The 20,191-nt window shown below is 41.3% G+C and overlaps 1 protein-coding gene across 1 annotated transcript in view; it reads right to left on the bottom strand.

Moving 5' to 3' along the window:
• Positions 1 to 6,058: 6,058 nt before the first annotated feature.
• The window catches only part of SPRED1 (sprouty related EVH1 domain containing 1), a 115,427-nt gene continuing 101,294 nt past the window's right edge, over positions 6,059 to 20,191 (bottom strand). The window contains exons 5-6 of the mRNA XM_089671300.1: positions 13,551 to 13,700; positions 6,059 to 9,115 (exon numbers count right to left, since the gene is read on the bottom strand). Of these exons, the coding sequence (XP_089527426.1) occupies positions 8,471 to 9,115; positions 13,551 to 13,700 (795 nt within the window). The 3' untranslated portion in view covers positions 6,059 to 8,470. The remainder of the gene's footprint in view (positions 9,116 to 13,550; positions 13,701 to 20,191) is intronic.

Genomic DNA, 20,191 nt, shown 5'->3' with positions numbered 1-20,191 from the left:
AATCCTTGGACCCATTGTCAGACTCTATGCTGGTGCAGTGGGTTCTGGGTTCCTCCTTGTACACGACAATGCCCGGCCTCATGTGGAAAACTATGCAGGCAGTTCCTGGAGGATGAAGGAATTGATACCATTGCATGGTCCCCACACTCACCTGACCTAAATCCAATAGAACATCTCTGGGATATCATGTTTTGGTCCATCCAACGCTGCCAGGTTGCACCTCAGACTATCCAGGAGCGAAGTAATGTCCTAGTCCAGGCCTGGGAGGAAATACCCCAGGACACCATCCATCGTCTCATTAGGCGCATGCCCCGACATTGTCAGGCATGCATACAAGCACGTGGGAGCCATACAAACTACTGAGTACCATTTTGAGTTGCTGCAATGAAATTTCAGCAAAATGGACTAGCCTGCTGCATAATTTTTTCACTTTAATTTTTGGTGTGTCTTTGAATTCAGTGCTCTGTAGGTTGATCATTTTCATTTCCATCAAACGATGGGGCATCTTTATGCTCCTAACACATTACCCAGTCTATATCAGTATAGATATCCAGCATGATATTTTTCCCTATTGAGATCTGATGTGTTTTCAAAGTGTTCCTTAAATTGTTTTGAGCAGTGTATTTGTATATGCACAGATAATTCACTTATTTTGTGTTTTATATTATGGAATGTTTCTAGCACACGTAGTCTTGCACTTACCTCCTATTTTTTATTTTTACATGAGTTTGAATCACTTTACTAAGTGCTGGCTAGCAAGATGCAAGTGAGGATTTTAGTTCATAGTTGCGCTGACAGTGTTTTGGTTGTTCGGTTTATATATCCCATACACCCATGAATCATAACTTGAAAGTGAATGGGGGTACATGTGCGGGGGGTCCAAGAGGTTAAAAGCAAGTGGCAAGGAGGCAATATAAAGCCTCCTCACTGCCTGTCAAATGCTTTCTGAAGAGTGATCCAAACACAGATCACTCTTCAGAGATCATCGCACATGTGAACAAATCCTTATGGTGACACTATGTGGTTGACTTACTAAAGGCAAATAGTCTGTGCACTGCAGTTGCTTTAGATATGAGGGGAAGCTCCCCTGATTTCTATCATCCAATCATATACAATCAAAAATGCTTTTTTTTTTTTTTAAACTTTCCTTGCATGTGTTTGGGTATTCTTTGCAAAGTGAAGCTTTACCTCATTTGGTAAGCGCTGAAGCAAGTGCACTTGCCGTGCACAGTATATTTGCCTTTAATGCATCAACCCCTTTAAATGGTGTAGCATTGAACACTAGGACTGTTGTGGTGATCAGGGACACTGCAGTACAATGTCACCAGACCAGTGCTGCCGGATTCCAGCAGCACATTTTTGCTGCCAGAATGACCAGGGCAGGGGAATAGCAGCGTCTGCTCAACCTAAATAAACTGACAGGCTGACAGCAGCCGCTGGTACTCTGGGACTGCTCTGGTGGTGATCAGGGACACTGGCTGGTGTGGCAGTAATCAGGGACCCAGCAGTGCAATGTCCCCAGACCAGCGCTGCTGGATTCCAGTGGTAGATTCTTGCAGCTGGAATGACGGGGGCATACGAATAGCAGTGTCCGCTCAGCCTATATAAACCAATGACAGGCTGTCAGCGGGCTGCCAATGCTTGTAAGCTGTCACACACACAATTTACCTGCAGAAGTCAGCTGGGTCCAGGCTTGGACATCCGCAGGCACCCCCATACAATTGAATGGATTGTGTTCAGCAGGCGAAACCGATACAGGGGATAAGTTTTGACGAACCACAATGCAAAGCCATACAGCAAACATACACAACTAAACACCTTTACTGTGATCATCATGATAATGATGATAATCATCCTAAGCATCTCACTTATCATGATGATCACAGTAAAGGTGTTTAGGTGTATACGTATGCTGGATGGTTCTTTGAATACTACAGTCTTACTGTACCTGCACTCTTTCTAGAAGTGCTGATACTGTGCACCTGCTGGGATCCATGTGCTGTGGACATCTCGCTGGTTCCTTGGTCACCACCTGGCTACAGACTCAGGATTTATTGAAGCTAATTGCATATCTCTCTGCCTGGGGCAGCCAGAACTTTAATTTTAGTGTCAAACCTGCAAAATGGATTTAATTGATTGAGTGCCCGAAATATAAAACCCTGCACTCTGTACATAGTGTACTCCTAAACTCTACACTCTGTATGTAGCGCACCCCTGAACCCTGCATATACACCCTGTTCCAAATTATTATGCAAATTCTATTTAAGTGTCACAAAGATTAAATCATTTGTTTTTCAGTTTAACTCATGGATGGCATTGTGTGTCAGGGCTCTTTTGATCACTGAAAACAATCTCGGACACCTGTGATAATTAGATTGGCCGGTGAGCCCAATTTAAGGAAAAACTACTAAAGGACGGAGTTCCACATTATTAAGAAGAGCACCATTTTCAAGCAATATGGGGAAGAAAAAGGATCTCTCTGCTGCCGAAAAGAGTGAAATAGTTCAATGCCTTGGACGAGGTATGAAAACATTAGATATTTCACGAAAACTTAAGCGTGATCATCGCACTATTAATTTGTGGCTGATTCAGAGCACAGACGGGTTCGTGCAGATAAAGGCACATTGAGGAAGATTTCTGCCAGATCCATACATCGGATCGAGAGCAGCTGCTAAAATACCATTACATAGCAGCAAACAGATATTTGAAGCTGCTGGTGCCTCTGGAGTCCCACAGACATCAAGGTGTAGCGTCCTCCAGAGTCTTGCAACTGTGCATAAACCTTCTATTCGGCCACCACTAACCAATGCTCACAAGCAGAAACGGCTGCATTGGGCAGAAAAATACATGAAGACTAATTTTCAAACAGTCCTGTTCACTGATGAGTGCCGTGCAACCCTGGATGGTCCAGATGGATGGAGTAGTGGATGGTTGGTGGACGGCCACCCTGTTCCAACAAGGCTGCGACGCCAGCAAAGCGGTGGTGGAGTCATGTTTTGGGCCGGAGTCATGGGAACAGAGCTGGTTGGCCCCTTTAGGGTCCCCGAAGGTGTAAAGATGACCTCTGCAAAGTATGTGGAGTTTATGACTGACCACTTTCTTCCCTGGTACAGAAGGAAGAACTATGCTTTCCGTAATAAAATCATCTTCATGCATGACAATGCACCATCTCATGCTGCAAAGAATACCTCTGCATCAATGGCTGCTATGGGGATAAAAGGAGAGAAAGTCATGGTGTGGCCTCCATCCTCCCCTGACCTCAATCCCATTGAGAACCTTTGGAGCATCCTCAAGCAAAAGATCTATGAGAGTGGGAGGCAGTTTACATCCAAACAACAGCTCTGGGAGGCTATTCTGACATCTTGCAAACAAATTCAAGCAGAAACTGTCCAAAAACTCACAAGTTCAACGGATGCAAGACTTGTGAAGCTGCTATCAAATAAGGGGTCCTATGTTAAAATGTAACGTGACCTGTTAAAATGTTTAAAAAGTTAAAATGTTGTTAAAAGTTTGATTGAAATAGCTTTTGATTTCAGTAAATATGCTGCAAACACAACAAATGACAATTTTCAGTTCTTTACAACCTATAAAGTGTTTTGAAACTTACTGTGCGCAATAATTTGGAACAATGCATTGTAAGTGTTTTATGTTTAACAAAAATCCTGTTATCATTAGGAGGTTTGTTCAATAAAATGTGAATTGTACTCTTAATAGTTGATAACATGAGAATTATGCTGACTGTTATTTACTTCAATTATTTAGGTAAATGAGAAAAATATCATTTGCATAATAATTTGGAACAGGGTGTAATGCACACCTGGCATTTAACAATGCCTCTTAAAGACCCTCCTACTGTTAAAGCAATTTGGCCACATCCACTATTTAATGTCCCTGTATTGTCTGAAGAAAAAAGCCCTGGGATTGAACCTTTGTCTGAATTTAGGACCATTCAGAAAGGTCAGTTGCACATGGGTGTCTAGCTCCTGTATCTCCAATCCCAGCATTTTAAGGTGCTAGGGAAGGACAGGTGCAGGCCCACTATTGACAGCCATAGTCTATGGCAGGTTGAATTATGCTGCAGATGGATGCTATAGTGAGTGGTACTCATGTTTAGGGCTGAATGCCTCTAATATAGAATTCTTGTGTTCCAAGCATTTTGTCCCTCTACACATAGGGGAGGAATTCAATAACATTGCTGCACCACTTTTCCTGCATTAATCCCTTTTGTTAATGTGTGGCACCAAATTCAAATAGCATTTCAGTTCTGACAGTGAGTTATGTGTCAAATTCATACAGTTCTAAAATGTAACTATAACAAAAGTGTTGCGCTAACTCATAAATATACTAACATATGAAATTAATAACCAAAAAAGTCATTATAATGAATGTGCGTCCAATCAGACAATGGTGCTTGAAAAGGTACTTATTGTATGCAATGTGCTCCAAAATGCTGTAACTAAAACAACAGCGCTCCACTGTGACTTTAGTGCACCTCCACCTGCGGGTACGGATGACCGCTCACCTCATACAGTGGACCTATAAATTAATATAGGCCAACCAAGAATAGTAGTTCCATCAAGGAGGCTCCAGATGGCAGCAGAGAGCTGATAACAGGCACCACTTCAGATGGCACTATATACGGAAATCGCAGCTTTATACTCCAATGTAAGAGTGAGTACTCACTGGTGCCCGGTGATTTCCGAAGATCTCTGACAGGGAGGAGGACTGTTTTGTTTACAGTTCTCCTCCCCATCAGCTCGGGCACACTGCTCTGGCTGGCTGTGCACAGCACAGCCATCCAGAGCAGTGTGATTACAGCGAAAGAACACTGACACGGCCCCCTTGCAAAACACTCCCTGCACACAGGTAACCCTTTGATTGCCCCTCATGTTAACCCCTTCCTGTCCAGTGCCATTAGTACAGTGTCAGTGCTTTTTTTTAGCACTGATCACTGTATTGGTGTCACTGGGGATGTCATTGACAACAAGTCAGTTCCCCCCAGTGTCAGAATGTCCACCGATGTCCCGCTATAAGTCGCTGATCGCTGCCATTACTAGTAAAAACATTTAAAAATCCCAATCATATACTGCCATTTGTAAACGCTAAAACTTTCATGTAAACCAATTAATTTACACGTATTGGGATTTTTTTTTAGCAAAGAGATATAGCAGAATACTTTCTGGTGTAAATTTATGATGAAATTAGATTTTTTACATTTTTTCACTGGACATGTTTAATAAAGCAAAAAATATTTTTTTTCTCAAAATTGTCAGCCTTTTTTTTATAGCGCAAAAAGTACAAAACGCACAGGCGATCATATACCATTGAAAGAAAGATCAATTTGTGGTAAAAAAAAAGGACATCCATTTCATTTGGGTGCAGCATTGCATGACTGCGCAATTGTCAGTTAAAGTAATGCAGCGTTGTAACATAAAAAATGGCCTGGTCAGGAAGGGGGGTAAATCCTCAGGAGGGCAAGTGGTTAAGACCTACTCTCTTTTGGTGTACAGAGAGAAACCCTGGTGCAGACAGATTTTGTGAAAGTGTCTTGAGTGCGTTCTAAGGTCCCGGTCACACTAGAACATGGTGGGGGAAATCTACGTTCTGCGTGCATGCAGTGCGTTACCGAAAGTAGTCCATACACTACTTTTAGTGTGGTGCGATTTCAGCCCACTCCATTTTAAACTGTTTTAAGGGAAAAAAATATGTTTAGAATCACTTTAATTTCTGCAAAACAGGTAGATTACTGCTATATTGGTATATAGGAAGCTGAAATAAAGAAGATATATGAACTTAGCCTTTAACTACAGTGCAACTTATTCAGAGAAAAAAAAATTACTTTCAAAACAGAAATTGCCTAAAATAAATTCAAGAAACCACCCATCCAGGCCTAGCTCCACCCTCCCTGATATTACATAGACTGTTTTCATGTCTGTAGGGCTAGGAATGCCACACATTACACTCCCCAAGAAAAGTAAAAGCATTTCCCTTAACAATGACAGCACTAAAACACACACTGTATATTCTAGATTAAAAGAAGAGGCACACAAGGCAAACATGGCAACAAAAAACATCTTTATTAAAAAACGGGTCAAATTAAATTTGAAAGTTAAATTTAGACTGTTTTTCGTTAGGATATACAGGTTATGACAAATATCACTGGCATGCTGCTTGATAACAACCAGTTATATCACCTAATGCTGGCCATAGATGACAACCAGCAGAATGATAGAAAAAAACTGAACACATTCCCCCATCCACACAAGCAAGGTGGATGGAGGAATCCTATATACGGCCTTCTTATATTCTGACAGCGGGACTCCTCCACTGTGAGAATACACTGATCATCGCTGCAGCCAATTGACTGCAGCACTGGTCGCACAAACATTTACCAATAGTGCTGTTCAAAAGCAGTCGATCATTAGGTTGACTCATCTCAAATGGGAATGGCCATAGAGAGAGCGAAATCCAGCCGGTCTGTGCATCTACAGCCAGCTTAAGTCGGGTCCAGCAGCCTCCTGGCAATTTTATAGAACCCCCTATAATGATGAGGCATCGAGTCATCCAACTGCTTTGCGTTTACCACCATAGCAGCAGCACACCTCCCCACAATGGTGACAGGCTCTCAGAGGGACCTAACAGCACATACAGAAGGCAATGAAGGATAATGTCACTAAAGCCAGCGGGGTATTGTTTGGAATGCTGTTATAAACTGGTAAATTGTCTGTAGAACCTGAACTGTGATCACTGTAGAACTGGGTATACACATATTGAAATTCAGTTCAACAGAAACTGGATGAATTTCGATCCTTGTGTTGCCCTCTTAGTCCTGCTGGAAAACCAGCATTCGATCAGCCACTGCAGCCAATGGTTGCAGAGCGGATTAGTGTATTCTGAGAGTTGGAGAGTCCCCGCTGTCAGAATACAATAGCAGGGTGATCCCTGCATCCATGCAGCTTGTGTGGATGCAGGAATCTGTGAGTTTTTTTTCATTCAACCTCCTGGTTGAATGAAAAAAAAACTTACAGTGTATACGTAGCTTATGTTTTGAATACAGGTGTATAAGCGCTTCAACCTTCTCACTTCCCAGCTCCGCCCGGTGCTCAGACGTATGGGCCGCTAAAGCCTCAGGTAACATGGATCACAAGAGGAGTCAGCACTCAGAATGGCATCTAACAATGGTTATTCTTTATTGCAAAAACATGTATAACAGTTGTAAAACAGCCAACGCGTTTCTGCCATCAGGCCTTAGCCGTGACTAAGGCCTGACGGCCTAAATGCATTTGTGGCTTTACAGCTGTTATACATGCTTTTGCAATAAAGGACAACCATTGGATGCCATTTAGAGTGTCCGCTACTCCTCTTGTGATTCCAACTCATGTTTGGGTTTGAATGTAATGATAGGAAAAAGTTGTGAAATTGAAGTAAAAATGTATCTGATTACAAATAAAAAAAAAAAGTCTGGAAGCACCCAATAATAAAGACACATGACACAAACAAGTATCTGACACTTGTGTTATATTCTATGTACCAGAGTGTATAAATAATGTGACATAACACAGGTAGATTGGAGAAACAGATAAAAGCTGAATAAACAGTAAACCATCAGAAAAACCCAATACACTGATAAACAGCTTCAATAACCATTCAGCTGCCAGAGACAGAAAGGTCACCTTTCTACAGCAGCAGGACTCAGCCCTATACTGGAATGTCCCAACTTCCAACAGGAACACAGGGGAAGTTGGGCAAGGAACAAACTTTAAGAAACTTTCTCCCAAAAGTCATAAAATGTTCTTGTACCGTACATTTAGTTAAATATAGACATTTGTTATTTGTACATAAAATCACTTGAATAAAACTAGAAATTATTTAGTTTCACTAAAAATTCATTTAGATATTGTGTATTTGTAGGCTGTCCAATTCCTCCATCCTCTATGCACAGCGTTAGTTATTGGAGGTTCCAGAGCCAATAAAGTGTGAGGAGCAAAATTGGGGCACGTAAATATGTATACACACACACACACACACATATATATATATATAAATATATAAATATATTTATATATACATATTTTTTTTTGTTCTAAAATTTTCAAATGGCCTAATTTCCATAAAACATTCAGCTTTGATCATCCTTTCAATGAGCATTCTTGGGTTTCAGGTCATTTATATGTTACAAGTTGGTTGAATTACATCTGCATTCAAACAGGAATGGCAAATAAAAAATAAAATATTAATTACAAAAAGGAAAAAAAATAAAATAATATATATATATATATATTTATATATATCTAATGCAAGACTGGCACTGTTACATATTCGCGCTGGTCCTATCTGAACACAGATAGCTTTGCTACAGTCCTCCTTGTGTAACCCACTTACAGCATCACCTAAAACTGCCTGCGTCCGTCGGGTCCAGCAGCCTCCTGGCAATTTAAAGGATTCTTCCAGGTTTGGATGAGTCATTGAGTCATCCCGCTGCTTTGTGCTTACCACCGCAGCAGCCACACACCTCCCCACAGTGGTGACAGGCTCTCAGAGGGAGGTAGCAGCACATACAGGGAGCAATAAACGATAATGTGACTAAAGCCAGCCAGCGTAGGCATAAGTTTTCATCTGAAGTGTCACAGGAGCAAGGGTCAGAGAAGTCTCCTTCTGAATCAGACATGCAATGGTACAGCATGCTCTCTGCGCAGAGCATACAGCTAACCTGGTAGATGCATCGCCTGATGGGATCCGGAGCATCCTGGCATTTCCCTCGTCCATTCTCCTCGTGGTTGAAGCGCTCCTGACAGTATATGCACCTTGAACGCTCCCCGTCTTCTTTCCTCCGCTTTTTAAGCGAGGACATAGGTTGAGTCTTAAACACTCCGGATGATTTTTGCTCTTTGAGAGAGTCTCTACCATTGGCTGGGGAATAAAGATAGTTGCTTTTTTTACTGTCTGCCTTGTTGAAGGGAGCACTTATCTCATGTTCATCCCGCTCTGCATCATTCCTCCATATGTCAGGATGCCGATAGTCTGCATAGCGACGTATGATGATGTCACGTGGGTTTATACGCACAATTTCATCTTCGTCCTGGAAGCTGACATGTCGGAGTGGCTTTAGAGGGACCTACAGTGAAAAAAAATATAAGATCAGTTACAGTGAGACCTGGAAAGCCTAAAGCCGGCCATAGACGGTTCGAATCTTGGCCAGGTCAGCAGGGACTGGCTGAGATTCATACCAAGTATGGGCAGTCTGAATGTACCCAAGTTGATCAATCGATCAACCTGGGTACAACTAGCCTGTCAGATATGTCCGATTTTACATGCAATTACTGCTAACAGTAATCACTGTGGGTACAGGAAAGAAAATTGCTCTGTTTATGGATGACTTAAAGCTAGCCACAGATAGAAGAATATCCCCCCAAAAGTTGGCATACATACTACAATCCAGTTGTAAAATATCGTTTAGATTTTAACAATATCCCATTAGGAAGATTTCCACTCCATTGTCACCAAGGCAGTAAATAAAGGAAAATCTATTGATGAATGGTGACAATCTGTGACCGTGTTCCTTATAAGGTGATGAGTGTAGATTGCACTAACCAGAAAGCGCAATTTAATGCGCATTTGAGTAATTTATAACCAACTCCTGGTCATCCACATCTGGGAACTGGAACACAGTGGGGGTCATCTGGCCAGCGTCAGCTAGGCAGGTAGCACACCATCAGGGTCTCCAGGTACCAGGGAAAGCACTCTTCTCACCAGCAGGGGGAGCCAGTCTCACCATCAATGTAGAAGCCACCAGGTCCCAGGTCATTGGGGTATGCCTTGGAGGGGGGGGGGGCTCGAGAGTAACGAGCCAAACACAGAAAATCCGTGCGGAGTGACGTCACAGGGTAAGGGCACCTCCCCCACCTGGCCGGTGGCCATCTTGGATTTCCCCTGCCAACTCCTAGGCTGCAGCATGTGAGTTTATTTCAGTGTTATACCCCCTCTGTTCAATAAAAGTACTACACTATTGGGATTTTCTGTGTTTGGCTCGTTACTCTCGAGCCCCCCCCCCCCCTCCAAGGCATACCCTGATGACCTGGTGGCCAGGAGTTGGTTATAAATTACTCAAATGCGCATTAAATTGCGCTTTCTGGTTAGTGCAATCTACACTCATCACCTTATAAGGAACACGGTCACAGATTGTCACCATTCATCAATAGTTTGCCTCGCATGTTGCCATTACCACCACTGTGTGCACTTTATAATGCTGACTTTGGCCGTTTGCATTTGTCACTATTCGTTACGCCATTGAGCATCATTTTATTCTATCATTACCTATACGGCATTTAGCTATTCATTCCTCGATTCAGAGGATTGAGTTTTTATGAGTCTGATGTTTGATGTTTTTTCTTATGTACCTATAGTTTTTACTAGCGCTGGATGTTTCATTTATTTGTAGATTTCGGAGGTTTTTTGAGGTTCTGCCTTTCATGCTAGCTGCTTTACTATGTTATCCAGCGCTCGTTCATTTACCTTGTTATATAAAGGAAAATCTGCTTTAACCAAATTCATTTTACAATTCCCCACTCTATCCAAAAAGAATAAAACATGTTTTTACTTTAGCTATATAAATATACTTTTAATGTGCTACACAGAAAGGTGAAGAGTCAGGACCCCACAAAGAAAGATTTTCCAAAAACAAAATCTCCATATTATCTCCATAATAATGGCCTCAGATTATCCAGGCTACTCATTATCACCCTCAAGCAGAGACGCAAAGGCCCAACAATCACAAGTAATGCAACCAAGTAGCAGCATTACTGCCTTGTACTGAGCAGCCTGTAGCCCACTAGAATGAAAAATAAACTCAGACTAGATATGAATAATTGTGTTTTCATTAGTGATTTGACTGAGTCAAGCAAACCAAGAAACAACTGAGCAATATATAGGTTTTAAACAATAGATAAACTAGCACTTGCGTTAGACAAAGCTCTATGCAAGTGCTGATCTCAGCCCGTTGTCTCAATAATGTCCCAGCCAGGCTCTTGTTCTTCCACATATATCTGCAGCAAACCTACAAAGTGACTTCCTGCCTTCAGCTAATAACGGAATCTTCTATTCCTATCAGTTCATCCCCCACAGTTATTACCTTTTGTACCACTAGCTCCTCCCTCTTAGAGTGTAAGCTCCAAGGAGCAGGGCCCTCCTAACCCTTTTGTATTGAACTGTATCATTGCTGTATTGTCTCCGTTTATATTGTATAGCTCTGAGCAAACTGTTGGCGCTATATAAATCCTGTATAATAATAATAACTTCATTCATTCCTAAGGTAATGCCATCAAACTTTCATCTCAAAAGTAGAGGGCCGTTTGATAGAAATGAATGGAGACTGTATAACATACTGTATGCATGTTAGAAGAAGGCAGGACGACTTTTGAAGTAGCGGCTTTATTACTCCTAAAATGCCACACAGCACAGATCTTGGAGACGTGAAGAGAGGTAAATATAAGATTCGAGGAGGATGCATTTAAATAATTTAAAATACATTTTGATAAATATTGTCATGAAAAGCAACCCAATGGCCAATTGAAGTAGCATTCATGGTAGATGAATAATTATGGTGAATACTTGTGAGCTATTATGAATCGAGGTGTTCAATAAGTTCTACAAGTGTATGGGGTGCGCTGGCACTTGCACTGACTCACTTAGCTAGTGTGTATAAATGATAGAAAAAAGATTGCGCCGCGCTCCTATATATTTATATATACAGCTAAAGCTTCTAAAGTGTATCAAATAACAATGTTACCAAATGTGAACTGTGATTATACCACTAAATGCATATGAAATAATACATATAGATAACATGCATAGTAAATAATCCTAAAGCAATAGTGCCTTAATGGGTGCCACGGTATAAACCTATGTTGCACCTATATATAACTGTGTAAACTCTATATTAATAGTGCAAAAGCATATGTGCACGTGCTAATATTAAACAAATATATATACAGTCTTTAAAGTAAATGTGCAGGTAGATATTCTGTTCCTTTTCTCCGAGTGCTAGATGGTCTCCTTATATGCTCACCTCTATATTTGCCTGAATGAATCCAGGCAAATACGCTTTTTATCCTTCCAGGATAGATGAAATGGGATGATGCCTTTGCTCTAGCCGTCCTATGAGGTGGACATGCATATGGATGGATCCTCCTGTTATCTCCTTTATCTCCCTGTGTATCTATGAGTACACTGAATAGCTCTCTTGGGATCTCCCAATTCCCCTCCTGGGGTTGTTTCCTCGTTCACTCCTCCTTATATCAGCTCATGGGATGTTTGGTCAAAAAGAGGAAAAAGCAGACCATAGTGTCTTATCCTTATACACAAGATGGATTTATTTCTGCCAATAACAGGTATAACTTGATGGTATGCAGCTCATATATGATCCAAACAGGCATGAATGGCAATCAGCAGGTAAAAAGTAGGTAAAAATAAACCTCTCTGCAGCTGCCCCTGCAGTGCTGTCTGCCTGTGCTTGTGCTTGGATCTGCTCGCTTCTACAGTGCAATGTCGTGACGTCAGAGCCCCTCCCCTACGCGTTGCGTCACAGGGTCATGTGACTTCATCAGGGGGAATTTGATTGGATGCCACGACTATGTATGCCCAGCTATTTATATGTCCATCTTGTGTATAAGGATAAGACACTATGGTCTGCTTTTTCCTCTTTTTGACCAAACATCCCATGAGCTGATATAAGGAGGAGTGAACGAGGAAACAACCCCAGGAGGGGAATTGGGAGATCCCAAGAGAGCTATTCAGTGTACTCATAGATACACAGGGAGATAAAGGAGATAACAGGAGGATCCATCCATATGCATGTCCACCTCATAGGACGGCTAGAGCAAAGGCATCATCCCATTTCATCTATCCTGGAAGGATAAAAAGCGTATTTGCCTGGATTCATTCAGGCAAATATAGAGGTGAGCATATAAGGAGACCATCTAGCACTCGGAGAAAAGGAACAGAATATCTACCTGCACGCTTACTTTAAAGACTGTATATATATTTGTTTAATATTAGCACGTGCACATATGCTTTTGCACTATTAATATAGAGTTTACACAGTTATATATAGGTGCAACATAGGTTTATACCGTGGCACCCATTAAGGCACTATTGCTTTAGGATTATTTACTATGCATGTTATCTATATGTATTATTTCATATGCATTTAGTGGTATAATCACAGTTCACATTTGGTAACATTGTTATTTGATACACTTTAGAAGCTTTAGCTGTATATATAAATATATAGGAGCGCGGCGCAATCTTTTTTCTAGCATTCATGGTAGGCTGACAATGTTGCTGCTAATAGTGAGGCAGTGTTTTAGCATTGTCTACTTGCAAGTTCAGGTAAAAAACGTTGCAACAGATTTACAAAAATGATTTGTTTAAGAAATTTTTTTAATAATGAGGCATTAAACTAAACATACTTAAAAATAGATTTATAGTTTATATACAAATTATGCTCAGTTTTCACATTGTGTTATTTTAGCAGTTTTCACATTTCATTTCACCTGGCTGTGCATATAGGCTCTCCTGGTATTGAGGTTTTCAAATGGAGAGGGCCTGATGGCAGAACTACGATATAGCTCATCGGTTGGGATGGAGTCACGACGGAAAAAAGAGTCATTGTTCTGTATGCTGCAATGATCTTCTTTGTTCATCTAAAGAGGAGACAGACATAGATCCATTATCTTTATATGTGTAATATATGAAAATGTAAACTGAGAGCAACAGAAATACATATGTAACATGAAAGAGCAGAGGGTTGTATGATAATCACTGTGATCTTTAGAACACTATATAACTAATAACAGAACATGCACTCTTATTTGGCCATGCATGGACACAAACAATATCTAATCTGGTGATTCCACACACCCATTATGAAATATACTTATAACACGAGACCCAACAATGCACACCATTCTGGGAATTCAATCAAACTTCAATCAAACTTGCAAGTTGCTGTCCAAGTTGATCTGCAAGTATCATAATGAATGTCTATGGAAATGACTAAATCCTAAACTGATGTAAGAGCTGAATTGTTCACTTCCCTGTCACTGAATCATCTTCATAGCAGCTATAAGTCTTTCTGCTTATTTTCCTTGGTAATGTATTGCTGGATACAGACTTACTGCTGTATGTGACCACAATGCTTGTCTAGGCAGCAACAAATTGCTGGTGTGCCATGATCACCAGCAGCTGATTTGGGTAACATGAGTATCTACTGCAGCTGGAGATTCTGTATCTCTAAGGCTAGGTTAACATCTGTGCGGGTGGTGCTGCTGCGGATCCGCACAAAAATCCGTGCAGCCGCACCACCCACACAGAAGAAAGTGGACCCGCGGGCAGGTGCCATTAATTCTAATGGCACGCCGCCTGCACTGGAAATCGCAACCACACTGGGAATCAAGGTTCCTGTGCAGGCTATGGTTTCCAAAGAAGTGCAGGGACTTCTTCCCTGCATGTCACGGGAGTCCATTCAAATGAATGGTCTCTCGTGCCCGCGCAAAACGCGGCCTGTAGGAATGCACTTATGTGAACCAGGGCTAAATGCTTCAAAAAGTCAAGCGCTCAGCCACCAAGCTAGGAATTGTGCGGATTTTTAGCATTTCAGTAGCTGCTACAAGATCACTTGTGTGAAAAGGGTTAATGTTATCAGGTCCTACTGCTGTAAAACATAGTTTGCTATGAACTGCATGAGAGCAAGACTCCTGCATCATGGTTGCTGACATCTTCAATTTATGTTGTCAGTATTTTGTTAGGACTGTGCTCTGTTAGTGAATAAGGGGGTACGTGCACCAACTGTTCTCAAAAACTATCACTGACACTATATTCAGCTAGCTGATCAGTTCTCTCTACACTAAACAAAAAAGAAAAAATGGAAACATAAAAACTATATGGGCTTACCCTTTTATAGCAGAACTAAACCCTCCTATCATTTTCAGCCAAGGAAGCTGCCATCTTAACCTCCGTTTGATCTTCTACTGCCATGGTGCTGCACATGTGATCACTTGTGACACTAGCCATTTGATAGTTTGACAGTTCCATTAAAAGCACCAGCAAATGTGACAGTTAGCTTTTCCGGCACATGCTGGGAATGTACGGTAGGTAACTGTTTTTTGAAATTGTTAAATTGATGGGTTTAGTTCCGCTTTAAGGCCTCGTTCACACCATACGTGCAGAAAAACTGATCGAAACGGATTAACAGATTTAAATCAGTTTACATGAGTTTTCATGTGCGCTCAAATGAGTTTTATACACGTTGCAGATTCCAGCACAGAAAAAAAACCTGCATGTGATATTAATGTAGTTGTCTGAACAGGGAACATAAAAAACAACTGATTTAGTTGAGACCTTGAAAAACGCGTGCAGAAAAACTGATGTCTCTGCACCATGGTGTGAACAAGCCCTAAATGTTCCAAAAAATCTCCTTCCCTTGCTGTTCTCATTTCCGCTCTCCTTGGTGTGTCTACCCATTGTCACTTCCCACGCCTGGAATCACTAACCTTCAGTCTAATGCCCTGTACAAAAGATGAGAAAATCGGAAAAATGGTTGTCTGTTTTTTCTTTTTTATTGCATGCTAGTCTCATATCGAAAATGAAGTGGTTACTAAATTATAAAAATTCTCATATGACAGAATACAACTTCGGAAGTGATGTAATGTATTGTATTGTAATGTATTCTTTTGTTTCTGACAAATACCGTACCAATTGAATGAAAATCGTTTGTTCTGGTATCGTATGAGAAGCATTTTTGTGATTGTCCTTTTGGATATTGTCACGTGAACTATTATGATCGGCTGTCGAAAGCTGTGTACTAACCATCAGATTATCGTACAATCCCTTCGAAAGCGATTTTCTGATCGTGTGTAATAGGCATTAGTACTGTTTTTTTTTTATTGCTACTATGAATGTACTGGTAACATTGTTAATAAAGTATTGTTCAGCCTTCCTGGCAAAAACGACATTCTTATCTCTGTGATGGGTGCACATTTAGGCCTATAGTAACCACAACTGGTCTGTACAACATTCAGAACTGATCTGTAATTCGGCCAATTTACTCTTCCACAGGGGCGGACTGACAACTCATGGGGCCCCCGGGCAATAGAGGATCATGGGGCCCCTGTGTCCTTGCCCAAACTCAAAAAAGCCTATGAAAAAGGTACCAGGGGCATCTCATGGGGCCCCCTACTGACCCTGGGCCCTTGGGCAGTGCCCGAGTTTCTAAATGGTCAGTCTTGCTACTTCAATGTTCCTTTTGGGTAACAGCAATGAAATTATGTTTGAAACTAACATCAGATTAGACACTATGAGCTCATCAAGCTGTGATATGTGATACGTATGCTAAAAGTGGCCTATCGAGCAATGCTGTTATGTGTGACGTTACTTGATTCATCAAAGTAAGAAAAAAGTCTTATAGCATTAAAAATTTCTCCTTAACTAAATACATTCCCCTTGCATCAAAAAGACACTCGGGTGCCACAGTGTTCAAAAACCACTATCCCACCTAGCGCTCCAATCCACATCTGCAGAAAAAAACACCAAAAATAAAAAGTGATATCCTATGGATTAAAGCTAGATGTTGTAGTGAGCGGCCGCAGATGAAAAACTAAATTGTGCGGATGACTTCTTAGCACACAATAGAACATTAATAAAATATCATAAAATACACTGAAAAGCAATAAAAGTGGGTATCCCTGAATCTACAAATCACACACTGACACTAAAAACTGGTCTGCAGCTGCATGCAAAGAAGAGTAGAGGTCCAAATGTGTAGAAAACAAAGCAGGGAAAGACAGAGAGAGACAACGCATCCACCTTGGATGTCACCTCTGAGAGCATGTGCAAAGGACGCATTTTGAGGAAGCCTCCTCTTCATCACCCTGCTTACAGGGCTACCCACAAGCTGTTAAAGTGTCTTACGTTAGCACTGATTTTAAAGGAGCCATGTGTCAATAATGCACTATTACAAATGGATTGTAAAAACATATTGAAACAATATTTGAAAGCACACTCAGTGGTCTAATGGCTTACAAAGGAAAAAGCTGTATTCACAGGACTAATATATATTATACAGCTATGCCACAAGAAAATCTAGCCAAAAGTCAGACATTCACCAAGAGGCAAAAAAAGAAAAAACAATAAGAAACTTTGCCTCCTGGTGCATTGATCACTTTTGGATAGATTTTCTTGTGGTATACCTGTATAATATAATAAAATATAAAATATATAAGTCCTGCAGATACATTTTGTTTTCTTTGTAAGGCATTAGGCCACTGAGTGTGCTTTCTAATATATCTTTAAGATCTGTTGGGATTAGTGCATTATTGACATGTAGTCCCTTTAAAATAGGTGATAATGTAAGAATATTTACCAGCTTGTGGGCATACCTGTAGGAAGGCTAACAATGAGGAGGCTTCCTCAAAAAGCGTCCTGTGCACATGTGAGATGACGTTGGATAGAGGTGGATCCATCAGTTCTCATGGCTGACTGTTCCTTCCAGGTGACTGTTTCCCACATGGACGCTGGCATCCCCAAGTGCCGCATCTCATTTGTGCACATTCCCCTGGAAGGACTTGATGTTGCCTCACACCATCTTGGCATATGGTCCTTGTGAATATTTTCTGCTTGTGATGTCCTTTATTTGTGAGTGCAATATTAACTTTTCATAAAGTGTTGACATACACCATACTGCACTATTGTTGTGCACTGGGTCACTCCCTTTCGCAGCTTTGTTTTTTTATAAAGTTTGTTTACTAGGTGTAAAGTCTAAATTTGGGAGTTAAAGCCTAACTCCAGTCAAAGCTACTTTCCCATTTTCAACAGCATAGAAAAAGCTTTTGAGTTCTGTGACATTTCTCCCATACTGCCTACTGGTCTGGTAAGTGAATGGATGCAGATGGTAAAAAAAAACAACTTGTATTGTTGCCAGGATTTTCACTGAGGCTCCCTAATCTTGGCCAGGGTATATAAAAAGCTTCCTTCCTCGTCCACTTCAGTGTGCAGCTCCCCCCCAAATACTTACCTGAGCCCTATTTCAATCCAGTTTTGTGCACAAGAGCAGCAATTCCCCCTGCTCCTGCTGCTGTCAATCACAGCCAGTAAGGAGGGAGCCAGAGGTAGGACCGAGCACGCACAAGTGCCCCAAGAGCAAGCAGGTAGATATGGGGGCACTCAGTAGAGGTGAGGAGAATCAGGGCTGCTCTGTGCAAAATCACTGCACAGAGCAGGTAAGTATAATACGTCTGTCATTTTAGTATCGCTTTTAGGTAGTTCCAGCTGGGAACAGTTATAAGGATGAAGAAATTCTGGCTAGGAGATTCCCTAATTTCCTTGCTTATATCACTATCATTGAGGTCCCTTTCACGCCATTCTGATCAGGTCTGTCTGTCAGTTTTTTAGGTGGACCTGATCAGAAGGTCAATGGAGCCCTATGGACAGGAGATGTAAAGTTATTTGTGTCTCTGTTTACATTGACCTACCTCTGGGTCCGATCAGCCTGGTTAAAAAAAACACAAAGGGACTGTGTCCCCTGCATCAGGAAGCCTGATGTAAATGGACAGCGGAGTCCCTTTATACCCAGTTGCTTGTAGAGCTCAGCGGGGAAAGTGGAGGGGGGTGGGGGTGACACTCTAATTTCGCCCCTACAATGTAGTCATTATAACAGCAATGGAGCTTTTAGTAACAAAACAGTAGTAAAATCTCTGCTAATAAAGTGGAGCCAATACAAAAAAATGGAATAAAGTTTGTATCTGTGAACTGTCTGGAGTGAGGTATCAGTTGAATTCCCCTTGATTCTGTTGGCCAATATAAAATAACACTATCACAGGACTAGCACCTCTTAAAGCAGAACTAAACCCTCTTAACCTTTACAGCCAAGGAAGCTGCCATCTTAGCCAGTGTTTGATCTACGGCTGCCATAATGCTGCAGGTGATCAGTTTTGACAGCAGCCATTTGATGGCTTGACAGTTCAGTTGAGGGCATAAGCAAATATGACAGTTATCATTCATGGCATGCCTTAAAGAGGAGCTCCACCCAAAAGGGGAGGCCTCCTCCCCTGCTCCTGCTGGTGAGGAGGGGGAGCGAGAACTCAATTTTGACTAGTGGTGCACCGAAATGAAAATTCTGGTGCCGAAATCGAAAATTCAAAATGCACTTGGCCAAAAACCGAAATGCACAGTTTTTAAAAATGAATATATATTTTTTTGGAAAAAAATACACTTTGATTAAAAAAAACAATATATACCCCAATTGTTTTGTAAAATATGAAAGAGGATGTTACGGCGAGTAAATAGATACCCAACATATCACGCTTTAAAATTGCGCACGCTCGTGGAATGGCCTGAAACTGCAGTACTTAAAAATCTCCATGGGTGATGCTTTAAAAATTTCTACAGGTTAGCACTGTGACGTTGTAGAGGAGGTCTAGTGTGAGAATTATTGCTCTTGCTCTGACGTTCATGGCAATACTTCGCGTTTGTGATTTGAACACCATTTACATATGGTTTGTTTTTGTTTTTTTTGCACTGTCCCTTTAAAAAAATTTTAATCACTTTTATTCTTATCACAAGAAATGCATGTATCCCTTGTGATAGAAATAATTAGTGACAGGTCCTCTTTATGGAGAGATGTGGGGTCAATAAGACCCCACATCTCTCCTCTGCAATGTAAAGCATTGGATAAAAAAAAAGCATTGATCTAGTGCTTTAAAAAAATAAATAAATAAATGGCTGGAACCGGAAGTGACATCGCTCTGGTCCTCCAAGAGCATAGAGATGAGTGGAGGCCATCTTTCCTTCACTCATATCTATGCCCAGCGCTGGGATCGTTCGATGGTTTCTCGGGTAAGGCTGAGAACTACCGAGCGGCGGCCGGTGGCGGGCTGGCGGCAACAGCAGGTGAGCGGTGGGGGGTTTTTGGCACCTGTATTGTTGTTCTTTTTTTTTCGTTTGGGCTGATGCATTTTGCATTTTCAGCTTTTTTTTTGTTAAAATGTACGTTTTTTTGTTGCTGGCCAGGGAAAATAAATGCAAAAAGTGATACAAACGCGGCAAAAACTCACTACATGTTTCAACAGCTGCTCCATTGCACTCGGTTAGCCCTTTCTAAAATCACAGCAGCTCAAAAAAGCATAGATGTACAGATGTC

Source organism: Staurois parvus, unplaced genomic scaffold (assembly GCF_062004578.1).
Source record: "Staurois parvus isolate SC_StPar_1 unplaced genomic scaffold, SC_StPar_1.0 ptg000104l, whole genome shotgun sequence".
Classification (NCBI taxonomy): Eukaryota; Metazoa; Chordata; class Amphibia; order Anura; family Ranidae; genus Staurois; species Staurois parvus.
The sequence above is the reverse complement of the archived record's forward strand: the minus strand, read 5'-3'. Positions and strand labels throughout refer to the sequence as shown.